At 48.4% G+C, this 20047-nt stretch overlaps 3 protein-coding genes across 8 annotated transcripts; 2 read left to right on the top strand and 1 right to left on the bottom strand.

The window, feature by feature from the left end:
* Positions 1–4643: 4643 nt before the first annotated feature.
* On the top strand, positions 4644–7533 carry Tspan31 (tetraspanin 31). Of its 5 annotated transcripts, none has more exons than XM_005335702.4 (6): positions 4645–4856; positions 5359–5526; positions 5934–6014; positions 6350–6478; positions 6707–6820; positions 6917–7533. In XM_005335702.4, exons 1-6 carry the CDS (start codon positions 4794–4796, stop codon positions 6989–6991), a joined length of 630 nt encoding a protein of 209 aa, XP_005335759.1. In that variant the 5' UTR covers positions 4645–4793; the 3' UTR covers positions 6992–7533. The 5 variants fall into 5 exon arrangements, with proteins under 5 accessions (XP_040136344.1, XP_005335759.1, XP_040136342.1 ...); XM_078053246.1 differs by lacking the exon at positions 4645–4856 and adding an exon at positions 4876–4896; XM_040280409.2 differs by lacking the exon at positions 4645–4856 and adding an exon at positions 5016–5142.
* Positions 7534–10536, bottom strand: Cdk4 (cyclin dependent kinase 4). Of its 2 annotated transcripts, XM_005335701.5 has the most exons (8): positions 10306–10532; positions 9649–9885; positions 9355–9490; positions 9075–9242; positions 8818–8927; positions 8411–8461; positions 8146–8281; positions 7534–7933 (listed from the first exon to the last, which is right to left on the bottom strand). In XM_005335701.5, the coding sequence occupies exons 2-8, from the start codon at positions 9864–9866 to the stop codon at positions 7844–7846; spliced, it is 909 nt and encodes a 302-aa protein (XP_005335758.1). In that variant the 5' UTR covers positions 9867–9885; positions 10306–10532; the 3' UTR covers positions 7534–7843. The 2 variants fall into 2 exon arrangements, with proteins under 2 accessions (XP_005335758.1, XP_040136340.1); XM_040280406.2 differs by lacking the exon at positions 9075–9242 and having other exon boundaries at positions 10306–10536.
* A 2717-nt stretch (positions 10537–13253) lies between these two features.
* Marchf9 (membrane associated ring-CH-type finger 9) lies at positions 13254–17844 on the top strand. The gene is made up of 4 exons (XM_005335723.5): positions 13254–14630; positions 15687–15842; positions 16533–16725; positions 16984–17844. The coding sequence occupies exons 1-4, from the start codon at positions 14274–14276 to the stop codon at positions 17316–17318; spliced, it is 1041 nt and encodes a 346-aa protein (XP_005335780.2). The 5' UTR covers positions 13254–14273; the 3' UTR covers positions 17319–17844.
* Positions 17845–20047: the final 2203 nt, after the last annotated feature.

The following is a 20047-nucleotide window of genomic DNA, read 5'->3' as shown; positions in this document are numbered from 1 at the left end:
TCCCACACCCTGTAGAACCATGACACCACCATCCCCATTTCAGGAGACCCTTCACTGGTCTTTTTTGAAGGAGAAGGTGAAGAACAATTATTGGCTCTGCCTTTACCTTCCTTCTTTTGATGGCCTCAGTTTTCCTTGAGGATTCAATAGTAACAGACTTCTGACTTGGGGAAAGAGTAGAACAAATCACTTATATAGAATACAGCCTTGAGCTAGGGGTCTCAGTGGTAGAGCAGTTGCCTGCTTGAGGCCCTTGGTTGTATCACCAGTAAAACACACACACACACACACACACACACACACACACACACACACACACGGAGTCTCATCAGCCTCTACCTTCCTTTCTCTCTCCTTTTCCAGAGCTAAAGGGAGCTTCTTTATCTGGCCTACACCTCTCTCCTCCTTTGTTTTTTTTTTTAAAGATATTTTCATTGTATGCTTTCCATGGACACTCCCCACCCCAAGTGCTGGGGATCAAACCTAGAGCCTTGTGTATGCAAGGCAAGCATTTGACCACTGAACTATAACATCAGAGCCCCCCTTTTAAAGTCAGGGGACCTTAAGAGTTCTTTCCTAGGAGGCCCCATGTGCCACTCCCCTGAGGTCTGCCTTTCCAAATGCAAAGCCTGTCAAGGGAAAAGTCAGGTGTAGTTACTATCAAAGGGTGGGGACAGAAGCTGAGAGGAGCACTAGCCTCAGAAGGACAATGGAAAGAGGGAGACATGGGAAGGGAATCATACTGTCCTACTAGGAACCCAAACCAACCATTCCTTCCCCCATGCTCTGGTGGCCCATCAGAGGATGTGGCAGAAGCTGTCCATGGTGGAAAGAATGGTCTCTTGAGTCCCTAAGTAGCATCTAGAAATGGAGAGGACTGGCTAGGTGTGGTGGTGCAAGCCTGCAACCAGAGGGACTCAGGAGACTGAGGCAGGAGGATCAAAAGTTAAAGGGCAAGCCTGAGCAAGTTAAGGAGGCTCTAAGCAACTTATCCAAACCCTGTGTCAAAATCTAAAAGAACTGGGGATGTAGTTCAGTGGTAGAATGTTTGCCTAACATGTGAGAGACCCTGGGTTCAATCTCCCCATTACTGGGGGTGGGGGCGGGAAAAGGAGGAGGAGGAGAAGAAGAGGAAGAAAAAAAAAGAATGGAGGGCTGGGAGTATAGCTCAGTTGGCAGAGTGCTTGCCTTTCATGCACAAGGGCCTGAGATCAGCACCAAAAAAAAAAAAAAAAAAGGAGAAAGACTGAAGTGACTGGAAAAGATCAGGATATGATGGAGGATGTGCTTCTACCAGATACCCTTCATGAGCTAGGAAGTTTCCCTTTGTGAGTTTTTTGCTACATCAGAGGTGAATGAGATGAGAACAAGCTGAAAGTGACATCCAGTTCTACCAGTTCCTTAGTGGTGAGGCCTTATGGATGGAGAGATTCTGTTCCTGCCAGGGCCCCACCACAGGATTGAAAGCTGGGGTGGGCAGGAGGATGTGGCGGATGGTGTTGCCATGGCAGCACTTCCTCCCTGTGTTGTCATCACTTGCTCTAATGGCACTAAGGAGGTAGAGCGGAAGGTATGTGGGGGGGAAGACAGGAACAGGAACATGAGGAGGAGAGGGGACCAAGGAGAGTCATAGGGACCCTCTCTTCACTTTAGCTATGCTGAGCATGGTCTTTAAGTGTGCCTGGAAGCCAGAGTGTGTGTATGTGTGTCTGTCTGTGTGTCTACAGCTGGAAAACAAGAGGTCATTTATCCTTAGTGGGTCCTGGGAATGAACACAATATCCAGTCCCAGAACCTCTTGCCCCGACTGCTTCCTGTTCTATCCTCCCTAAGCAGGGAATACATCTACCATGGGTCTGTCACAGCCCGTCTTCCCCATGCTTCTCCACTGCCAAGAAGGTCAGGTCAACAGTGACCTGTATTTTGTTCTCTTGGGAGAAGGATTAGAGTTGTGGAAAAGGAAGAATGATAAACTCCCGTGTCTTTTTCAATCCTCCCCAAATGTATTCTTCCCTAGAGTCCTAGCTGTGTCCTGGGGACTAGGAAGTAGCTGATTGAGAAATGATACATGATACTGTTAGCTCTTCTATGCCCTTGCTGGTTCCCGATACATCCAAGTTGGGGGACTGATACTTCTCTTACCTCGTATGTTGTTCAGTGAGGCCTGGATGCTGTCCCGAAGATCAGGGTCACCCACTCTTTCTGCCAGCTTCCTGAGGTGGCTTAGAGCCTGCTTGGCCACCTCATGTCGTCTGACTTCTGCTCTCACTGTGGCTATAGCCAACTGCCTCTGGGCATGCATGTTGCCCAGACCTGTCTTGCCAGACTAACAGCAACCTCCGGCCCTGAAGCCCATGATTCTGTAGTCCCCAAACCTTAGAAGGCCCCTTTTGCTGTGCCCCAGAACTCCCCGCCCCTGCTTGCCCTTCCGTCTGTCGGCCTCACTTCCTGACTGGTGAGTTTCAAACCCACAGCCTGGGACAGCACTACCTCCTGCACCTCCCACTCCCTCTAGCGTTGGCTCATCAGCCCTGCCAGCCAGCCCCTGGTATGATTTTCCAGTCAGGTAGAGGGAGAACCTTAGCAAGTGTCCCAGAGCCTCCTGTGGGAGGTGGCTAATTAAGATGGGTGTCACTTGTGGGAAAATGTGGCCAGCCAGTCTCAGGTACAAATCCAAAGTTGGGGATCTGCAAACTTGTGTTGTCTCAAGCTCACACAGAAATACATATACAAGTAGTCTATTACTCATAGCCCTGAATTCTAGTGTACAGTTATACTTACCACTCTCCACACCCTTTAATGATCCCTGAAGACTAATATCTTGTAATGTAACCCTTTAGTTGTGGGGAGAATGAGTTATAAAGAATGAAAGTAACCAATAAACAGATAAAACTATCATGATATGTGTTCAATTATTTTCATAATAATGTGTATAATGTATAATAGTTAATACACTTTCATATATATTGTCTTCATAACAGGCCCAAAGGGAAGGATTATTTATCTTTATTATATAGAAAAGGAAACTGAGGCTCAGAGAGGCCAGAAACAGGTGAGCTTTTCAACAAAGATATAGTCTTCTGATTACAGTTTTAATGACCTTTTCATCACACACACACAACACCAAGATGCTTGCCAGACAGTTTCCCTTCTCCCTAATAGTCAGACCTTCAATTAGAACCTGTAAGAGAAGAGAGTGCATAAGGAATTGAAGGAGAAATAGAAGTGGAGGGTAGGATTAGGGGTAAAAGTTGGTAGGTAGTGTGATTTAGTTACTTTGTTTCAAGACTTAAACCTCTCTGGCCTGCCAATTTCTCATGTGTGTGTGTGTGTGTGTGTGTGTGTATGTGTAGAATGAATTATAAAGAAGGAAAGTAACCTATAACCAGATAAAACTATTGTGTTGTGTGTTCAATTAGTTTCATAATTAACGTGTGTATAATGTATAATAGTTTACAATACATACATAAAATAAATATATATAAACACACACACACACACACACATATATATATATATACACACACACACACACACATATAAAATGGGGGGGGGGTAACCAGGTAATCCTCACAATCCAGAACTGTTAGAGGTGTGTTATTAAAGTAAGTGTATTGTTATGCTTTACAGATGAGGAAATGGGAACAGAGTTTAAATACCTAGCCAAAGGTTAAGAACTGGCAAAATTGGAACCCATGCAGTCTGACTCAGTGAGACTATATTGCTTAGGCAACATAGAATCTAAGTACACACAAATCATTCCCACTAAGACTACTCCTTTCTCTTGGGGGAGAGAGGGATTATGTCTTTCCCCACTCCTATGAAAAGGGAGGTGTGTAGGTGTGTCAAAGCATTTATGCAATAAAAGACGGTTATTGACCAACCATTGTGCCCACCTCTGAGTGATAACGTGAGAATCCTCTCATATTTATTCATATTCCGCACTCCTCCCTTTATGTCTCCGTCCCCCCCGCCCGCCAACACAAGCCCTGGATCAGGCTTGCAAGAAGATGCCCAGCACACCCGTGTGTGTTCTTGTGGCTTTGTCACAAACAAGAAAGCACCAGTCGAAGGCCGCTGTTTTCCAAATTGAATTTCTTGCATATTCACACCCTGGTAATCGGGGATACCGAACAGAACTTAGGTACCAGTGTACCCAAAACGTGTGGGGGTTTGCTGGGTGGTGCTATGCTCAACCCGAGGTCTGAGTGGCCTGGCCAAATAGCTTAATATCTGTCTCTTTGGGGCGTTCCTCAGTGTGACGCAATAACAAGATAATGGTGTCATCATGAGGTCACCGCAAGACAAGGGAAAAGGGGGGGGGGAAGGCTCGCCTTCGAGAGGCAGAGCCCTTTCGTCCAGCTTTCGAAACCCCTTTTCTCGCTTTTCCCCTGAGCTTCTCCAGAGCCTCCACCCCAGATCAGCCCTCTCTCAACCCTAAGCATTGAAAGCTCAGCTTTCAATCCGGGCCTTTGAAGTTTAGGCTCCGGTGGGTATGAGACTCTCTAGAAATCCGGCCCCCAGTTATAAATTTCATCCAATGAAGAAACTAAAGGAGGGACCGGGAGGCGGGTCGGTGACGTAAAGCAGATTGATTGGCATTCAGGCCATCAACGTCCTGGATTAGCCTCGAGCTTCGCCAATCCACAGGCAGGGGTGGGACCGTGCAGGCGCAGAGAATTAGTTTGGCCGTCTTCGATTTAAAGAGACAGAAGCTGTCGGGGTCCTTGAAGACGGTCCCCTAAGACCCTCCCCCCAAGTCCTTGGGACCACTTGGTCCCCAGAGCTGGGGAGATGGTTTGCGGAGGCTTTGCCTGCTCCAAGAATGCTCTGTGCGCTCTCAACGTGGTCTACATGGTGAGATTTTGGAAGTGGGGGAAAGCTTCGCGGCGGAAAGGCGAGTGGGGTGAATCTCTAGGGGACTTCCGGTGGGGAGAGGGGTGTACTGGGGGTTCCGGGAAGATTACCAGGAACTTCCGGCGAGGAGGGGATTCCTGGGGATTTCCGTGGAAGAGGAAAGACTTCCGGTGATCAGGGGCCTTGTCTGAGGATGGGGGGAAAGAAGTGAAGGCTGTGGGTATAAAGTCCCATCCCTCACTTCGTGAATCGAAACAAGTGGTAGACAGCGCCAAGGATTCAATGTGTATATTATTTCCCTTGTCTCCCTATCCCTATCCCAGCCATTCTGACCTACTTTGGAAAGAGAACCCAGGAAAGCTGTTTCTGTAGCACCCATTCCCCCTCCCCCCACCATTCACGCACCTGGATTGTCCAGTTTTTGCCAGATTCCCTTTGTGATAGACTTTGTGCTGTATGCCAGAATTCTTTTGAAATGTATCCTGCTTTCTGTTTCCTATAGCTGGTGGGCTTGTTGCTCATTGGAGTGGCTGCTTGGGGCAAGGGCCTGGGTCTGGTGTCCAGCATCCACATCATTGGAGGAGTCATTGCTGTGGGAGTCTTCCTTCTCCTAATTGCAGTTGCAGGACTAGTGGGTGCTGTCAACCACCACCAAGTCCTGCTATTCTTTGTATCCTGGTGTGAAATGATAGGGGCACCTGGGCTCTTGTCTAGGAATAAGTTAGAAAGGGTATGGGACTCTGATTGTAGGGACATGTCTTTTTGACCTTCCCTGTATCATACATAGTCTGCAAAACAGCAAAAGCTGATGTTTCAACTTGACATGATTGTGTAATTTCTACGAACATATGAGACCAGATGGTTATTTTAAATGGAACATAAAAGAATCTGGTTACTGGGGCTGGAGATGTATCTCAGTGGTAGAATGCTTACCTAGCACATGTGAGGCACAGGGTTTGATCCTCCGCACCACATAGTTATATAAAATAAAGAATGTCCATCTACAACTAATATATGTAAAGAAAGTTCAAATTTTAAAAAATCTGGTTACTTTATTCCATTAACTCTTCCTCTCAGTACATGATCATCCTTGGTTTGGTCTTCATCTTCCAGTTTGGAATCTCTTGCTCATGTTTGGCTATTAACCGAAGCAAACAGGTAAGGGGATGCCCTTCCAAGTATTTGCTTGCCTTTCCCCACCTTACCAAGTGGGATTCTGACGTAACTCCTTACTTTAAGTCTTGACTTTGCTCCCCCAAATCATCCTAGGTCCACTACTTCAGCCATGCGCTTCCTCTGAGATACATGGTTAATTCTCCATGAGGGTTATCTAGAGAACCTGACAAAGCAGACATTTATCACTGTAATTGTGACATATACTCCTTTCCAACGGATGTTGACTTCTTTTGTTAGAACAGGGAAACTGAGACATTTGAACCAAGATCAGGATGTTGGGGAATAGGAGATAACTTCCCTTTGCTTGTATTCTCTAGACAGATGTCATCAATGCTTCTTGGTGGGTCATGAGCAACAGCACCAGGCATGAACTGGAAAGAAGTTTTGATTGCTGTGGCTTGTTCAACCTCACAACTGTGTACCAAGATGATCCTTCCTGCAATGCAGTGAGTTGGTGGATGGGGAAGCACAACAGGGAGAAAAATAGCAACCTAGATCAGGACAATGCCCACATTGGCCGATTTAATTGGAATCTCATTACCTCTTTAGCAGCTTTGTATTGGGACTGTACTGGCACAAGGGGAGATATGGATATGGATGCTGGGAACATAGCTAAGCGGGATTTTTATTACTAGGGACTTTACATTATCTGTAAACACATTTGTAATCCTCAGATTTGCAAGAACAGGAGTTCCACATGCCAGATGTGTGGAGAAAAGTTTCTTAAGCATTCAGACGAAGCCCTGAAAATCCTGGGGGGTGTTGGATTATTCTTTAGCTTTACGGAGGTAATATTCTTCAGTTCCTTCATACACTCTTTCTCTAGTAAGTGTATCCCCCAAATTTCAAAACTAATTTGTGCTTCTCCTCCTTTGTTCCCATAGATCCTTGGCGTTTGGCTAGCAATGAGATTTCGGAATCAGAAGGACCCTCGAGCTAATCCTAGTGCCTTTCTATGATACTAAGGACCCTTCTGACTTTTCCCTGTTTTCTCAGCTTTTTATTCCTCCCTTTGGGAAAATTTAGGGTCTAAAGCCCTTTTTGTTTAAGAAAAAGGAACGGCCCTTTGCCACATTCCCTAAAACTAATTGAATGGCTAGGCTTTAAGTCCTGACATATTTTGGAACAAGAGTAAGTAAGGAGGAGGAAAAACTCCCTGTTTCCCCAAGTGGATATAGACAGAGCCTGGGAGTGCATGGATGTGGGGCAGAGTCACTCATAGCTATTTCTTTTTTTTTCACTCTTCTGCATGCTGGACCACCTCAACATGCTTTGGCCTGGCTCCAAGAGTAAATCAGATGCAAGACCCACTTTGAGAAAGCTTAGTGAACATAAGCCGCCTTAACCTCTAGTCAAAGAGCTCCACTGACAGCCTAGGCCCTGTGTAGCTTAATGAAAGAGTCTTTATAGTTGTGCAGGGAACTTCCTTCTTTCAAGTGGTTTTTCAAATCACCCAATGGCAAAGCCAATCAGAGTAAGAAACATTAAAGAAAAGACCATATTTCTTTGTCTTGTTTTGTTTTCCTGTATAAAAAAAGGACCCCAATATCAAGGTAGGGAAGAGGAGGAGAGATAGACCCCTTAGTGTATAGAAATGGGAGGGGGGGCAGGAGAAGGATAAGCCTCAAAAGGAAGGGTGAGTATAAAATTTCATTAAGGCAGCAAAAAATTCTCTGTAAAAAGTTGGAGGAGTCTTCACAGCCTCAGAGAGAAAGGCAGAGGTCGCCTTCTCAATGGCGTTTTCTCCACTCAAGTGTCCAGAAGAGGGAAAATGGCATCATCTCTTCCTTCTGTGGCAGCCACTCCAATGCTTACTCTGGATCATCTTCCTTATGTAGGTAAGAGTGCTGCAGGGCTCGGAAGGCAGAGATTCGCTTGTGTGGGTTAAAAGTCAGCATTTCCTAAGGGGAGAGGCAAAGGTTAGAAAGCTATGGGGGAAAAAACCCTGCACCTCCAACATCCTGGGATGAGCTACTTCTATGTCCCTTTCTGGCCATTCACAGCAGTAATAACTGCAGCCCATCCACCAATAAGGTCTCATGAACTACAATGATCTGGGTTCTTACCTACTACATTTCTCATCCCAATCCCACCCCATGCCTGTTACTAGTACCAGCAGCAACTGAGCTCCAGACTCCTCCATCTCAGGCACCACTGACTGCACCGGGCGAGGTCCTCTTGGGGGAAAGGCTCCCCAGGGTAGAGATACATCTCGGGGCCAGTCATCCTCTGGAGGCAGCCCGATCAGGCTGTGGGGACAGAAGAAATCTGGTCAGGAACTTTTCCAGTTCCCCAGGGAAAGAGCCTGTTGCTATCTAGAGCTCAGCAGAAATAGGACTCAAAATGGGAAATTCATTTTCTCCTTGTTGGGTACTTACTCAAAGATTTTGCCCAGCTGGTCAGCTTCAGAGTTTCCACAGAAGAGAGGCCTGAGGTGAAAAAGATTTAAGTAGTGATCATTTTCAAAGAAAGTAGTGGAATGACTAGTGTTAAGCAGTTCAAAACGAACAGTGATAGTAAATTACTAACTCCAGGAAATTTCAGTGTCTCTGGTTATAGATAAAGGTGGTCAATAATATTCTAGTAAAACAAAGGGCAGAGTGGACTGGGGACATAGCTTAGTGGCAGAATGCTTGCCAAGCACACACAAGGCACTAGTTTTGATCCCCAGCACTAAGGGGATCAATGGGCATGGGGGAAATATGGGAATGGTATATATAGATAATGGCTGATGAATAAAAGGTTTGGAGAATTCGATACAGTTTAGGATTTTGGGGTTCCATACTTCCGACGAAACATCTCTGCAAAGATACAGCCAACACTCCACATGTCCACAGGGGTTGCATATGTAGACTGCAGAAGAACTTCGGGAGCACGGTACCAGAGTGTAACAACCTAAAGGGAACAGGAGTGGGTGAGAGTGCTCCTAGTTATGAATCACAACTGTGTGACTGAAGACATGAAGCACAGAACTTCTCAAATACTATACATATTCTCTTACCACCAACCAGAACCCATTTTAGCTCCCATCTTTCTACTGACCACAGGTGTAAGGGCCATCTGGTAGCTGTATATTCTGGCCAGGCCAAAGTCAGCCAGCTTGACTGTCCCACCACTTGTCACCAGAATATTTTCTGGCTTCAGGTCGCGATGAACGATGCAATTGGCATGAAGAAAATCTAGGCCTCTTAGAAACTGGCGCATCAGATCCTGGTTTGGAAGGGGGAGGTACAGACTCACTGGAAACAGACACCATACCTGAAATTCCAAGCTCTAAACATAGATCCCAATCCATCTCTCAAGATCTACTCACAATACTCACCTTGATGGTCTCGGCTGGCAAGCCTGGTGGTGGTGCCTTGTCTAAATAGGTCCTTAAGTCTTGGTCAACATGCTCAAACACTAGGGTCACCTTGATTTCACGGTCAGTCCGGGAAGTGGCACAGACATCCATCAGCCTGGCCAGAATAAATGGTCATATATTGCTCAATCCCCTTTGATCTGATAACAGTTTCCCATATTCTCTCAGGTTCCCCACTTTTTTTCTGACCACGCATCCCACTTAAAGGTTGTCTCTTCCCTTACTCCCACTCCCACCCTTCCACCTTCTTCTCACCGGACAACATTGGGATGTTCAAAAGCCTCCAGACGCCTCAATAAGGCCACCTCACGAACTGTGCTGATGGGAAGGCCCCCTCCAGCTCCTCCTCCATTGGGGACTCTCACACTCTTGAGGGCCACAAAGTGGCCACTGTGGGGATCACGGGCTTTGTACACCGTCCCATAGGCACCGACACCAATTTCAGCCACTGGCTCATATCGTGAGGTAGCCATTCTCAGATAAGGGGAGACCCTGCAATCACAGAGACATCTACCATTAAAATGTCCTTCCAGAGTTAGGATGATAGCAGCATGTAGCAGTAAAGCGATTCCCACATGAACACCATCATCAGCATCCCATCCCCTTCCCAACAGTCCAGAGGCCGCGCTCAGGTAACACAATGACTCTACCAGCAACTCCTCTGGCCACGTGAAACTGAAAGAAAAATATATGCTTTTCTCTTGGGGACCACTGTGCCGTGCACAAAGGAGATCACACATGGCACATCTAGCATCGACGATTTTACACCCCAGTCCCTAAAGTTACACCTATCCACCACCACAAAGGCCCCACTTCCCGCCCTTGGGCGACCCTTCCAAAAGCAGCCCGCCGGGCGCACGCATCTTGGGGGGTGGGGACTGGCCCCCATCCCTGAGAAGTGGCTGCATTTACCTTACTGCAGGCCAAGAGCTACGAGAGCAGGCCCGTTATCGGGACCCCGGAGCCGGTTCCTTCGGCGCCATACACTCGAGCTCCGTCCGGGGCAGCTGGACGTTACGGGCGGGACCATAGACACAGGCCGCAGGCTAGAGAGGCCCCCTCTCCCCCACCCTCACCATGTGACCAGCTGCCAAATAGGCGCGCGGAAACGGGGAGGGAGGGGCGAACGCCGGACGTTCTGGACACGTGACTGCTACCCATGCGCAGAGGGTCCGTCGGAGCCTCTTTAAGAGGGGGGCTATGAGAGGAGGGGAGTGATGAGGGAAGGGGGCCGAGGGGCGACGGTAGCCACGTGACCTGTTGCTATCACACGTGACCGCTTAACATTGCTCGGAGGAGCAGAGGTGTGGTTACGCAGCGAGACACATGACTGGCTGACAAAACCCGGTCTGTGGAGGGGGGGCGCACGGGGGCGAGGGAGGGTGGAGCCCAAAGCGGTGCCATGGCAACATGGGCCACCCAGCTTTCAACTCCTGGCTGAAGGCCGAACCTGAGCGCTACTCCAGGCTCTTGCTTGTCTCTCAGTCTCTTCCGTATTGGTGGCCAGGTTGTGGTCCGTGTGAGGATGAGGGATCCGAGTACTAGAGGTGGTGTTGTCATCTTTTCGCTCCATCGCCATGGGAAAACAGATTCTCATTTGGGTCTTTGTTTCACTCATTCATTCAACAAAATTTTATTAAGTGCTTGCTTCCAGTTTGTAGGTGGTGTTTTTGTTTTGGTTAGGTTTTGGCATCTCAGTCACTAGCTCTCCGAAGGAGTGATAAGGCTGTCTATAAGATGTAGCCAATCGTGTGATCTTATAAAATAGAGTAGACAATTTCCATGTGAGGACCAAAGTAGGACTTAAAAATGGACAGGAGATAATACAATAATCTAATAGGAAGAGTGGCAAGGTAATTCCCTCCCCTCTTCCCAACTCCCAAACCTCCTAGGGGGTGTTAAAGCCAGAGACTAGATGTCATTTGGCAGAGACAGTTATGGATGAGCTGAACTGGAATACTTGACCTGAAAAGTTCTTTTCAGCACTAAGATTCTGCGGTTCTGTGATGTGTGTGTTGTATACAGACAGGTAGATACAGGGGTGTGCATGTCCAAGGAAGTCATCCTCCCCTCAGACCACTACGTAATATGAGAATGACTTGTGCCCCTCTGCAAATCTATGACTACTCAAAGAAATTATTGTGCTTCCCTCTCTTCTCCCAGTGCAGCTTTCTTACCCCTTATCCCTGCCCAGAAGTAGTTGTTGATGTTTTCAAAAGGTTCCTGTCCACATACACCTAGATAGAGGAAGATTTCTCTGACTTCTCTTTAAAAAAAAATTTTTTTTGTAGTTGTAGATGGGCAGCATGCCTTTATTTTGTTTATTTTTATGTGGTGCTAAGGATTGAACCCAGTGCCTCACACCTGCTAAGTAAGCCCTTTGCCACTGAGCTACAGTGCCAGCCCATCTCTGACTTCTCTTGTATTATTAACTCCAACTTTATTATCTTTGAGCTCTTTGGGAGTGTGGGACTAAGGGATTACTATCCCATTTGTGGGAATTTGTCTAAAATATGGAACCATATAAAAATTATTTTTGGGGGGCTGGGGATATATCTCAGTGGTAGAGCACTTGCCTAGCATGTGCAAGGCCTTGGGTCAATCCCCAGTACGGGCAAAAAAAAAAAAAATTGGGGTGGTTGGTTGCTGGGGAATTGAACCTAAGGGCTTGGAATGGTAAGCATGTGCTCTACCACTGAACTGCACCCCTAGGCCTAAAGTCTGTAACTATTTTATTATCATTTGCATTTGCCACTTCTTTTATCCAAATTTGTAATTTCCCTAACTATCTGGCTAACAATGTAAGAGTTCATATAAAGAGAAATGTAAGCCATGATTCAGGGTAAAATAGGAAGACATGTTGCTATAGATTTCTTCTTGCTTTCCATTCTGTTGCAGCTCTGGGCCCTTGCTGGCAAGGGCACCTGGGACACTCAAAAGAAAAACCTCCACAGTAGAATTATAGGTATTTGCCACCATAGTGAGCAGGAGGATGGAAAGTTTGAGGCTAGCCTAGCCAACTTAGACCCTGTTTCAAAAAATAATAATAATTACACACACACACACACACACACACACACACAAGACTGTGGGTGTACCTAGGTAGTAATGGGTTCCTGGGTTCAAACTGCAAAAACACAAAACAACAACAAACACCTCCCATGCCCAGGCTGGAGAGGTAAATATTTAATTGGCTTCCTTGCTAGGGATGGTTGGTTTATATGGCTTCTGGAAGTCTAAGCTAAATGTCTGCAAGTTTGTCAAACTCCCTTCATATACTAGTTCCCTTACCTTCCCCCTACTAAGACTACTGCAGCTTATTGTCTCTAAAACAGAAACTATCCTCTATGTCTGCCTGATTCCCAGCCTCTTTTTCTGATTCATTCATTTGTCCATACAAAACATTTGAATACTTCATAAAACATTGCCTCTTCTCTGTCACTTTTTGTTGGGAGCCTTAATTTGGCAGTCTGTCCCTGGCTCCATCTCCTCCTTTCTCTTGTTAATTACTCTTTTACTAATTAATTTTTTCCCAGCATGTTTGACCCAGTGGGCTCCCCTGGAATCTCTTTTCCCTCAGCTTTGCAAAAGGGGTGAGAGGGAGGATGTTAAGTGTAAAATAGGAAGAAAAAAAGAAAAGAAAGAAAAGGGATTGGGGAGAATTGTTTCTCAGGCTCAAGGCTCCCATAAAAACAAAGGGCTGTGTGTGTGTGTGTGTGTGTGTGTGTGTGTGTGTGTGTGTGTGTGAGAGAGAGAGAGAGAGAGAGAGAGAGAGAGAGAGAGAGAGAGAGAGAGAGTGTGTGTGTGTGAGTGTCAGTCTTTCAGTGTAGTGGAGGTGAGGGCAAGAAGGTATCGGGAAATATACTCCCATCCCTTTGGCACTACTATTTGTCTTGCTCATTCACCTCCCTGACGTGTTACAATGGTTACAATGATACGCTTCTGTTTCTCTCATAATCCGATTCTATTCCTTACACACACAGCTCTCTTTTACAGTCCAATGCCTAGCACACTTTTCAGTCTTTTGCATAAGAGTGTTTATTGCTTGAGTCAATCCCTTGCTCAACCTCAGACGTTGCTCAGCTCTGTGCACACTCGCATTTCGCATAAACCTCTCCCCCGGTATACCTGCGTTCTTTCAGCACTTACCTTTTCTTACATTCTCTCTCGAACACACACCCACTCCCACACACACACCTATTCTCCTACCCATGTGCACACTCCCCTTCCTCGGCCACTCCCCTCCCTCCACCCAGCCGGGGCTAGCACACTCGCCCCGCCCCTGGGGACACCTGCTCGTGTGGGGCAGGGCGGGGATGCGCAGCCGCGGCCCCTTCTCCTTCTCTCCCTCCCCGCCCCTCCCTCCATCCCTCACCGGCTCCCCGGCTCCCGCCCCGCCCGCCCCGCCCGCCCGCCGCTCCGGGGGGGTCTCCGCCGCCGCCGCCGCCGGAAGGAGCCGCCATTTGCCACCGCCGAGCGCACGGGCCGAGCCGAGCCGGATCCGGGAGCCGGAGCGGGACTGGGGCCGGAGGACGGCAATGGGGGGCGGCCCCGCCGCAGGAGGACCCGGGCGCGTAACCCCGGGGGCCCGGCCCGCTCCGGACCCGGACCCGCAGGGCGCGGCACCCTGAGCCCCCCTCCCCGCCCCCTGCCCTGGTCATGGTTGCCTACCCTGCCACCCCTGGGCCACCAGCCCTCTCGGCCTCGCGAGCCCCGGAGCCCCGGTGGTGTCAGCAGTGAACGGCGTTTGCAGGCCCGGAAGACCCCAGCCCGGCTCGGCTCTCCAGCGCGCGCCCCCTTCCCGGCCTTGTCCCTTCCCTTCCCCCCGCCGCCCAAGAGCCCCCCTTGCACGCCGCCCCCCGCCCCCCGGCGCCCGGACGATGCTCAAGTCTCGGCTCCGCATGTTCCTGAACGAGCTGAAGCTGCTGGTGCTGACAGGCGGGGGGCGGCCCCGGGCCGAGCCGCAGCCCCGGGGGGGCGGGGGAGGCGGCTGCGGCTGGGCGCCTTTCGCCGGCTGCTCCACCCGGGACGGCGACGGCGACGAGGAGGAGTACTACGGGTCGGAGCCGCGGGCCCGGGGCCTGGCCGGGGACAAGGAGCCGCGGACCGGACCCCCGCCACCGCCCGCGCCGCCACCACCACCCCCGGGCGCACTGGATGCCCTGTCGCTCAGCAGCAGCCTGGATAGCGGACTCCGAACCCCTCAGTGCCGGATCTGCTTCCAGGGCCCAGAGCAGGTCAGGCCTGGGCACCTGGCTGGGCAGGGAGGGGTGGGGGGCGCGCACCTGGGCTGTCCGCCGGGACTGTGAACAGGGGGCGGGGCCTGAGGAGGCTGGGCGGGACCCAGGACCTGGGTGGGAATAGGGCGAGGTGGGGCAGCTGGCTGGATATTCCTGGAGAGTGTGTTTGGGTTGGGGTGGCGGGGGTCCTTAGGAAGCGGTGGGGCTTTTTCCTGGGAGAGGTCATGATTCCTCTCTCCCATTAATGGGGACAGCATTGTCTCCTGCTCCCCTTAGCCAGGGTTGCCATTGACTGAGGGGACCTATGGAGAATGCATCTGTTCCCATCTTCAGGGGAGGGACCAAACTAGAACCCTGCCTCACTATTTCTCCCGCTGGGGCACTTTTAACTTCACATTCTGCAACTTTCTCATTCCAAAGAGCCGCCTTTGTTAAATTTTATGGGCAAAGTTGTCCCGGGATAGTGCCAGAGGGTGTCTCTGTGTAATGAGAAATGATTCCTTGACTAAAGGGGAACATGCTTCACTCCCACCTTCAAGAGTTACCCTTGTGGAAATGAAGACCAATAATCCATTCTAGTCTCCATCATATCTATGAAATGCTGTACTTTACAATGATAGGATGAGGGAAGGAAACCATGGTTCAGAAACTCTCACCCTTCTGTCCCTCCGCATCCTAGAGCAAAGCCTTCCCTCTAGGAAATATTGAAAACTACCTTTTGCAAGTTCTAGGAAAAGAGAAGGCCCAGACTTACCTCTAACCCCTATACCGCATTACTTTAGTATGGGAAGTGTTTCTTGAACTTTAACTTCCTTCTTTTCTGCTGCAGCGTTAGCCTTTTGCCCAGTGTTGGGTGAAAGACCTGAGGGGTTTTTGTCTTTTTCCCCCCAATTTCGGGGATCAAACCTAGGGCCTCACACATATTAAATAAGCGCTCTACTACTGAGCTACCTCCCTAGTCCAGGTCTGAATTTAAGAGGTTTCCCTCAACAGGAGCACAGAATCAGGTGGGATGGTGATGACTGACAGGGCCTTTCCTCACACTGCCTCCAGGGGGAGCTCCTGAGCCCCTGCCGCTGTGACGGATCGGTGCGCTGCACTCACCAGCCCTGCCTCATCCGCTGGATCAGTGAGAGGGGCTCCTGGAGCTGTGAACTCTGCTACTTCAAGTACCAGGTCCTGGCCATCAGCACCAAGAACCCATTGCAGGTGAGGTGCAAAGAGTGGACTCAGAATGGGGGAAGGTCTTTTACTATAGGGATCAGGGAGCCTATTTTATCTCATTTACTCTTTTTTTCCAAAGACACTCCTCCCCACCATTATGGAAGTTTCCTGTTTGTAAATCCTTTCTTCATTTATTCATTTATTCACAAAGACATTTATTGGGTGCCACTTGTATTCCAGACACTGCTTCAGGCACTGGGACAACAGAAAAGGAAAAGAAAGTTGTTGATGATGATAATGATAGCAAATGCAGTGTTTTCTGTTTATCAAGTGTGGTTATACATTAACTCTTTAATTCTTTTAAGCTTCATAATAATCCTAATAATTAAGATACATTTTCCCCCAATTTACAGATGAGAACCCTGATGCACAAAGGGATTTAAAAACTTGCATAAGGTTATTCAACCAGTAAGGAATAGAGTTAAGATTTGGAATTTATACCTAGATGTTTTGGCTTTAGAGCACTTGCCTGATTCTGCCTTTGTAAAATAAGACAGATAAATAGTGTCATGTGAGTGTCACATTTTAGGTTTGATTAAGGCACAGAGAAGACAGATGTAAATCCTACTTAAAGGATGTAGAGAAGGCCCCTGGAGCCTCCTCCTTTTCAGGATTGCCCATTACCCAGTCCTCTGTCCCTTTCTGTGACCATTTGGAGTCTTTTCTCTTACACAGTGGCAGGCCATCTCCCTGACAGTCATCGAGAAAGTCCAGATTGCAGCCATAGTTCTGGGCTCGCTCTTCCTCGTCGCCAGCATCTCCTGGCTTATCTGGTCCTCACTCAGCCCTTCAGCCAAGTGGCAACGACAAGATCTGCTCTTTCAGATCTGTTACGGCATGTACGGCTTCATGGATGTTGTCTGCATAGGTGAGGGCACCTTTCTCTCCCTTATGTGCTTAGCATCTTCCTTTTAGTCACTCACTTAACTTTCCTGTCTATCTCCTCAGTTTCATGGCTTTGTTTTCTGCCATTGGGATCCTTAGAGGTATCCTGATATCCCTTCCTTCCCTGCTTCTTCAGGATCCTTTGCAGCTGTGTCTTCTCACTCTGTTATGTGTGTTTTAAGGACCTTTGGCCTCGGTCTCAACAGCAGTTGATCCCAGATTTTTTATCCTTTTTGTTCAGGCCTCATCGTTCATGAAGGATCTTCTGTCTACCGAATCTTCAAGCGCTGGCAGGCAGTGAACCAGCAGTGGAAGGTGCTGAATTATGACAAGACAAAAGACATAGGAGGAGATGCAGGGGGAGGGACAGCAGGGAAGCCAGGCCCTAGGACCTCACGGACGGGCCCCCCCACTGGGGCTACCAGCCGTCCCCCAGCTGCCCAGCGCATGCGGACGCTCTTGCCTCAGCGCTGTGGTTATACAATCCTGCACCTCCTTGGACAGCTGCGGCCACCAGATGCCCGTTCCAGCTCCCATTCTGGTCGAGAAGTTGTCATGAGGGTCACCACCGTCTGATCTGGATTCCAAAAGCAGGGATCTTAAGTCAATGCATCAGCCAGACACAAGCTCTCATGGCTGCTGGAGGAACCACCTGGACAAGGTGTTTGGGGCAGTGGCCCCCACCACTGAGGATCTCTGTGGGCAGCCTCAGGCTGGAGACATTGTCTGTTCTCTACTGCCCACTGAGTAGACACCTGGATGACATTCTAGCCACCATTGACAGCTCCTCATACTCATCCTGAGATGGTCAGTGGGCAGGTGGGGAGAGCAGCTTTTCTTCCCTGGAAAGAACCGTCTTTACCTCAGCTCCTAGGGCCTCCAGCCCCCCCTCACCCCAGCTCCACCATGGTGACTTGGCAAAGGGGGACCGATGCCAGAAGAAAGGGGCTGTAGACCCCCATTCCCCATCCCATGGCCACAGGGCATCTGGCAATAAGACTAGTATACATTGACCTCCCGTTCCCTGCATGAGGGCGGGGGACTTCCCCCTGCTCCATCCCCCATTGCATGGGGGAAGGGCATAAAGAATCATTTATATGCACGTGGAGACTCCTTTCTCATCTGGGGGTTTTCTGGAGGGCTGGGAGGCTTCTGTTCACATGTTGCAAATTCTAAATGCAGCAGTGGGTTCTGAGTTGAAGTTGTGACTCCCACTTGCTAGAGAATAAGTCACTTTGGCTGCTAGATGGCAGTGCTCAATGCTATCTAAGGAGGGTAGACCTGCCACCTTTAAGTTGTGTGATTTAGGAAAAAATCTCTAAGCTATAGTTTTCCTGTCTACCTCATAGAGTTGGAATGAGGATAAACGAGGGACAGGTTGGACGCCATTGAAAAGAAAATCAACAATGGCATAAATATTTCTAGACTAGTTGATGGTTCATTTATTTCAAATAGTAACTGGTATAACAAATTCCAAAATGTGTTTTTCATCAGGAGTTGCACAGAACCTTGGAATTTTGTTTTGAGTGATATAATAGATATGGAAACATGATGGGTAATAGACACTGCAAATGTGAAGGATGGTGGTTGTTTGTAAGAATAAGAACTCCTTGGGCCAAGGATGTAGTTCAGGGATATGGCATTTGCTTGAGAACTCTTCAGACCCTCTCTCTCTGAACATTAGAGCCTGGTGGTGGGGAAAGGTTGGAGATGTCCATCTTATTCTGGAGGTCATCTGAATTCTATTCTTCTCAGGTACTGTGCTTCCTCAGAAAAGTGGTATGAAGTGAATATGGACCCATGGAAGGAGTCCCCCTGACCTATTTTGATGGCAGTTCAGGATCACAGGTCTGATCCTGGTTTGCCCAGTTAGTAGTATTAAGTGGAAAGTATTGTTCTTGGAGGCAGAAGCATAGAGAAGGCTCTATGGGAAATTTGGGTTACATCCCCAGCACTGAAAAAGAAAATGGGTCAATCCAAAGCCTGGTACCTTTCTCCTGAGGCCTGGGGATTGTGTATTATATGAATGATGGTGTCTTTCAAGTGAACCATTCATCAACATTAAAATAATTCCTTCTTACATTGCTAAAGTCAGATCCAGAGGCCTTTCTTATTATTGGTCCTTCTCTTAGGGAAGATTCTGTGCTTCCTCCTCACTTGGGGTATTTTGGAGAAAATTATTCTCTTCTAAAGGCCCACATATCCTTGGGCAGGAAACCTTGATCCTCTCCAGAAAGGGTCCCGGGTGCTGTCCATGGTGCTGGGATACAGATGCACTTGGAAGTATAGGAATCAAAGCTGAACTGGAGTCTGATTCACCTTGGAATGTTGAAGCATATCACTTCCAAGTTCTGAGGAGATCAGAACAGAGAGAGAGAACTGAGGCCAATCCCTCCATCTTTCAGTGGGAAACTTTCCCTCTTTGCCTCCACCTGAGGGAACAGAGGGCCAAACTTTATAGATAGACTATTCACAGAAGAGCTGGTGGGGGCTACATGGGAGCTAGAAATCAGAGTGACTACTAATACTCATACTGGCCCATAGGGCTCAGTGACATACATGGAATTTCTGTGCAGAGCCTGAGCTATATAGAAACTTAGACACATCTAGTAATAATAGGCATGCTTACACAATCTCCATTTCCACCCTGGGTCCTATAGCCAGGCACAGTGACAGTATTTTTCCCTCTCCTTCAGCACCAATGAAGGTCTGTAGATGGGGGTTGGGACCAGGTCAATGTGGTGTCCACTCTTTCCCTTTTTCTAACTTAAAGAGATCCTTTTCCAGGAAAAAGGTCATGAGCACTGCTGTCCTCTTCAATTGTTCATTCCTTCTTACCTGTGAAAGAGTATGGGTAGGTAGAAGTCTTATCACTGATTCCAGGGCAAAAAGCCCAATAGTAGGCTGAGCTTTATTAAAGCTTAACTGTGCTAAAAATCAGGTCATTTTAGGTTTAAGTTGGGTTTGGTGATAAGGGAATACAAGTGGAGACTTGAGTGTTAAGTAGAGAAGGGAGTTGAGAGGAGGGGTCTCTTGGGTCTTTGTATAAGGCATTGGGCATACCATGCCCTTCTGTAGATCTTGCATGATTTGTTCCCTCCACAGAAGGTCCGATGGTTAATGGAGTTTCTGTGGTCAGGGAGCCATGTTTAAGATGGGGCAGAGGAAGTGCAGAGGAGAAAGACATGTGAAATGAAATTTCACCAACACCTAAGTAATTGGAATGAGGGGAAGGACAGGAGAAAGGGGCAAGCCCTAACAAGGGAAGGGTAATTTGGAATGCAGAGGAGCTACATAGGGTGTTG

This window comes from Ictidomys tridecemlineatus, chromosome 6 (assembly GCF_052094955.1).
Source record: "Ictidomys tridecemlineatus isolate mIctTri1 chromosome 6, mIctTri1.hap1, whole genome shotgun sequence".
Taxonomy (NCBI): domain Eukaryota; kingdom Metazoa; phylum Chordata; class Mammalia; order Rodentia; family Sciuridae; genus Ictidomys; species Ictidomys tridecemlineatus.
This window is presented reverse-complemented; position numbering and strand designations above follow the sequence as displayed.

What these genes read in the sequence shown, in the direction of transcription:
- Tspan31 (XM_005335702.4), top strand. Translation starts at nt 4,794, where the DNA reads ATGGTTTGCGGAGGCTTTGCCTGCTCCAAGAATGCTCTGTGCGCTCTC. An exon ending in ACCAAGTCCTGCTATTCTTT is followed by an intron (nt 5,527 to 5,933) that starts GTATCCTGGTGT and finishes TCTTCCTCTCAG; the next exon opens with TACATGATCATCCTTGGTTT. An exon ending in CTATTAACCGAAGCAAACAG is followed by an intron (nt 6,015 to 6,349) that starts GTAAGGGGATGC and finishes TGTATTCTCTAG; the next exon opens with ACAGATGTCATCAATGCTTC.
- Cdk4 (XM_005335701.5), bottom strand. Translation starts at nt 9,866, where the DNA reads ATGGCTACCTCACGATATGAGCCAGTGGCTGAAATTGGTGTCGGTGCC. An exon ending in GAACATCCCAATGTTGTCCG is followed by an intron (nt 9,491 to 9,648) that starts GTGAGAAGAAGG and finishes TATTCTGGCCAG; the next exon opens with GCTGATGGATGTCTGTGCCA. An exon ending in CAGCTGGGCAAAATCTTTGA is followed by an intron (nt 8,282 to 8,410) that starts GTAAGTACCCAA and finishes CTGTCCCCACAG; the next exon opens with CCTGATCGGGCTGCCTCCAG.
- Marchf9 (XM_005335723.5), top strand. Translation starts at nt 14,274, where the DNA reads ATGCTCAAGTCTCGGCTCCGCATGTTCCTGAACGAGCTGAAGCTGCTG. An exon ending in GCTTCCAGGGCCCAGAGCAG is followed by an intron (nt 14,631 to 15,686) that starts GTCAGGCCTGGG and finishes CACTGCCTCCAG; the next exon opens with GGGGAGCTCCTGAGCCCCTG. An exon ending in CATGGATGTTGTCTGCATAG is followed by an intron (nt 16,726 to 16,983) that starts GTGAGGGCACCT and finishes CTTTTTGTTCAG; the next exon opens with GCCTCATCGTTCATGAAGGA.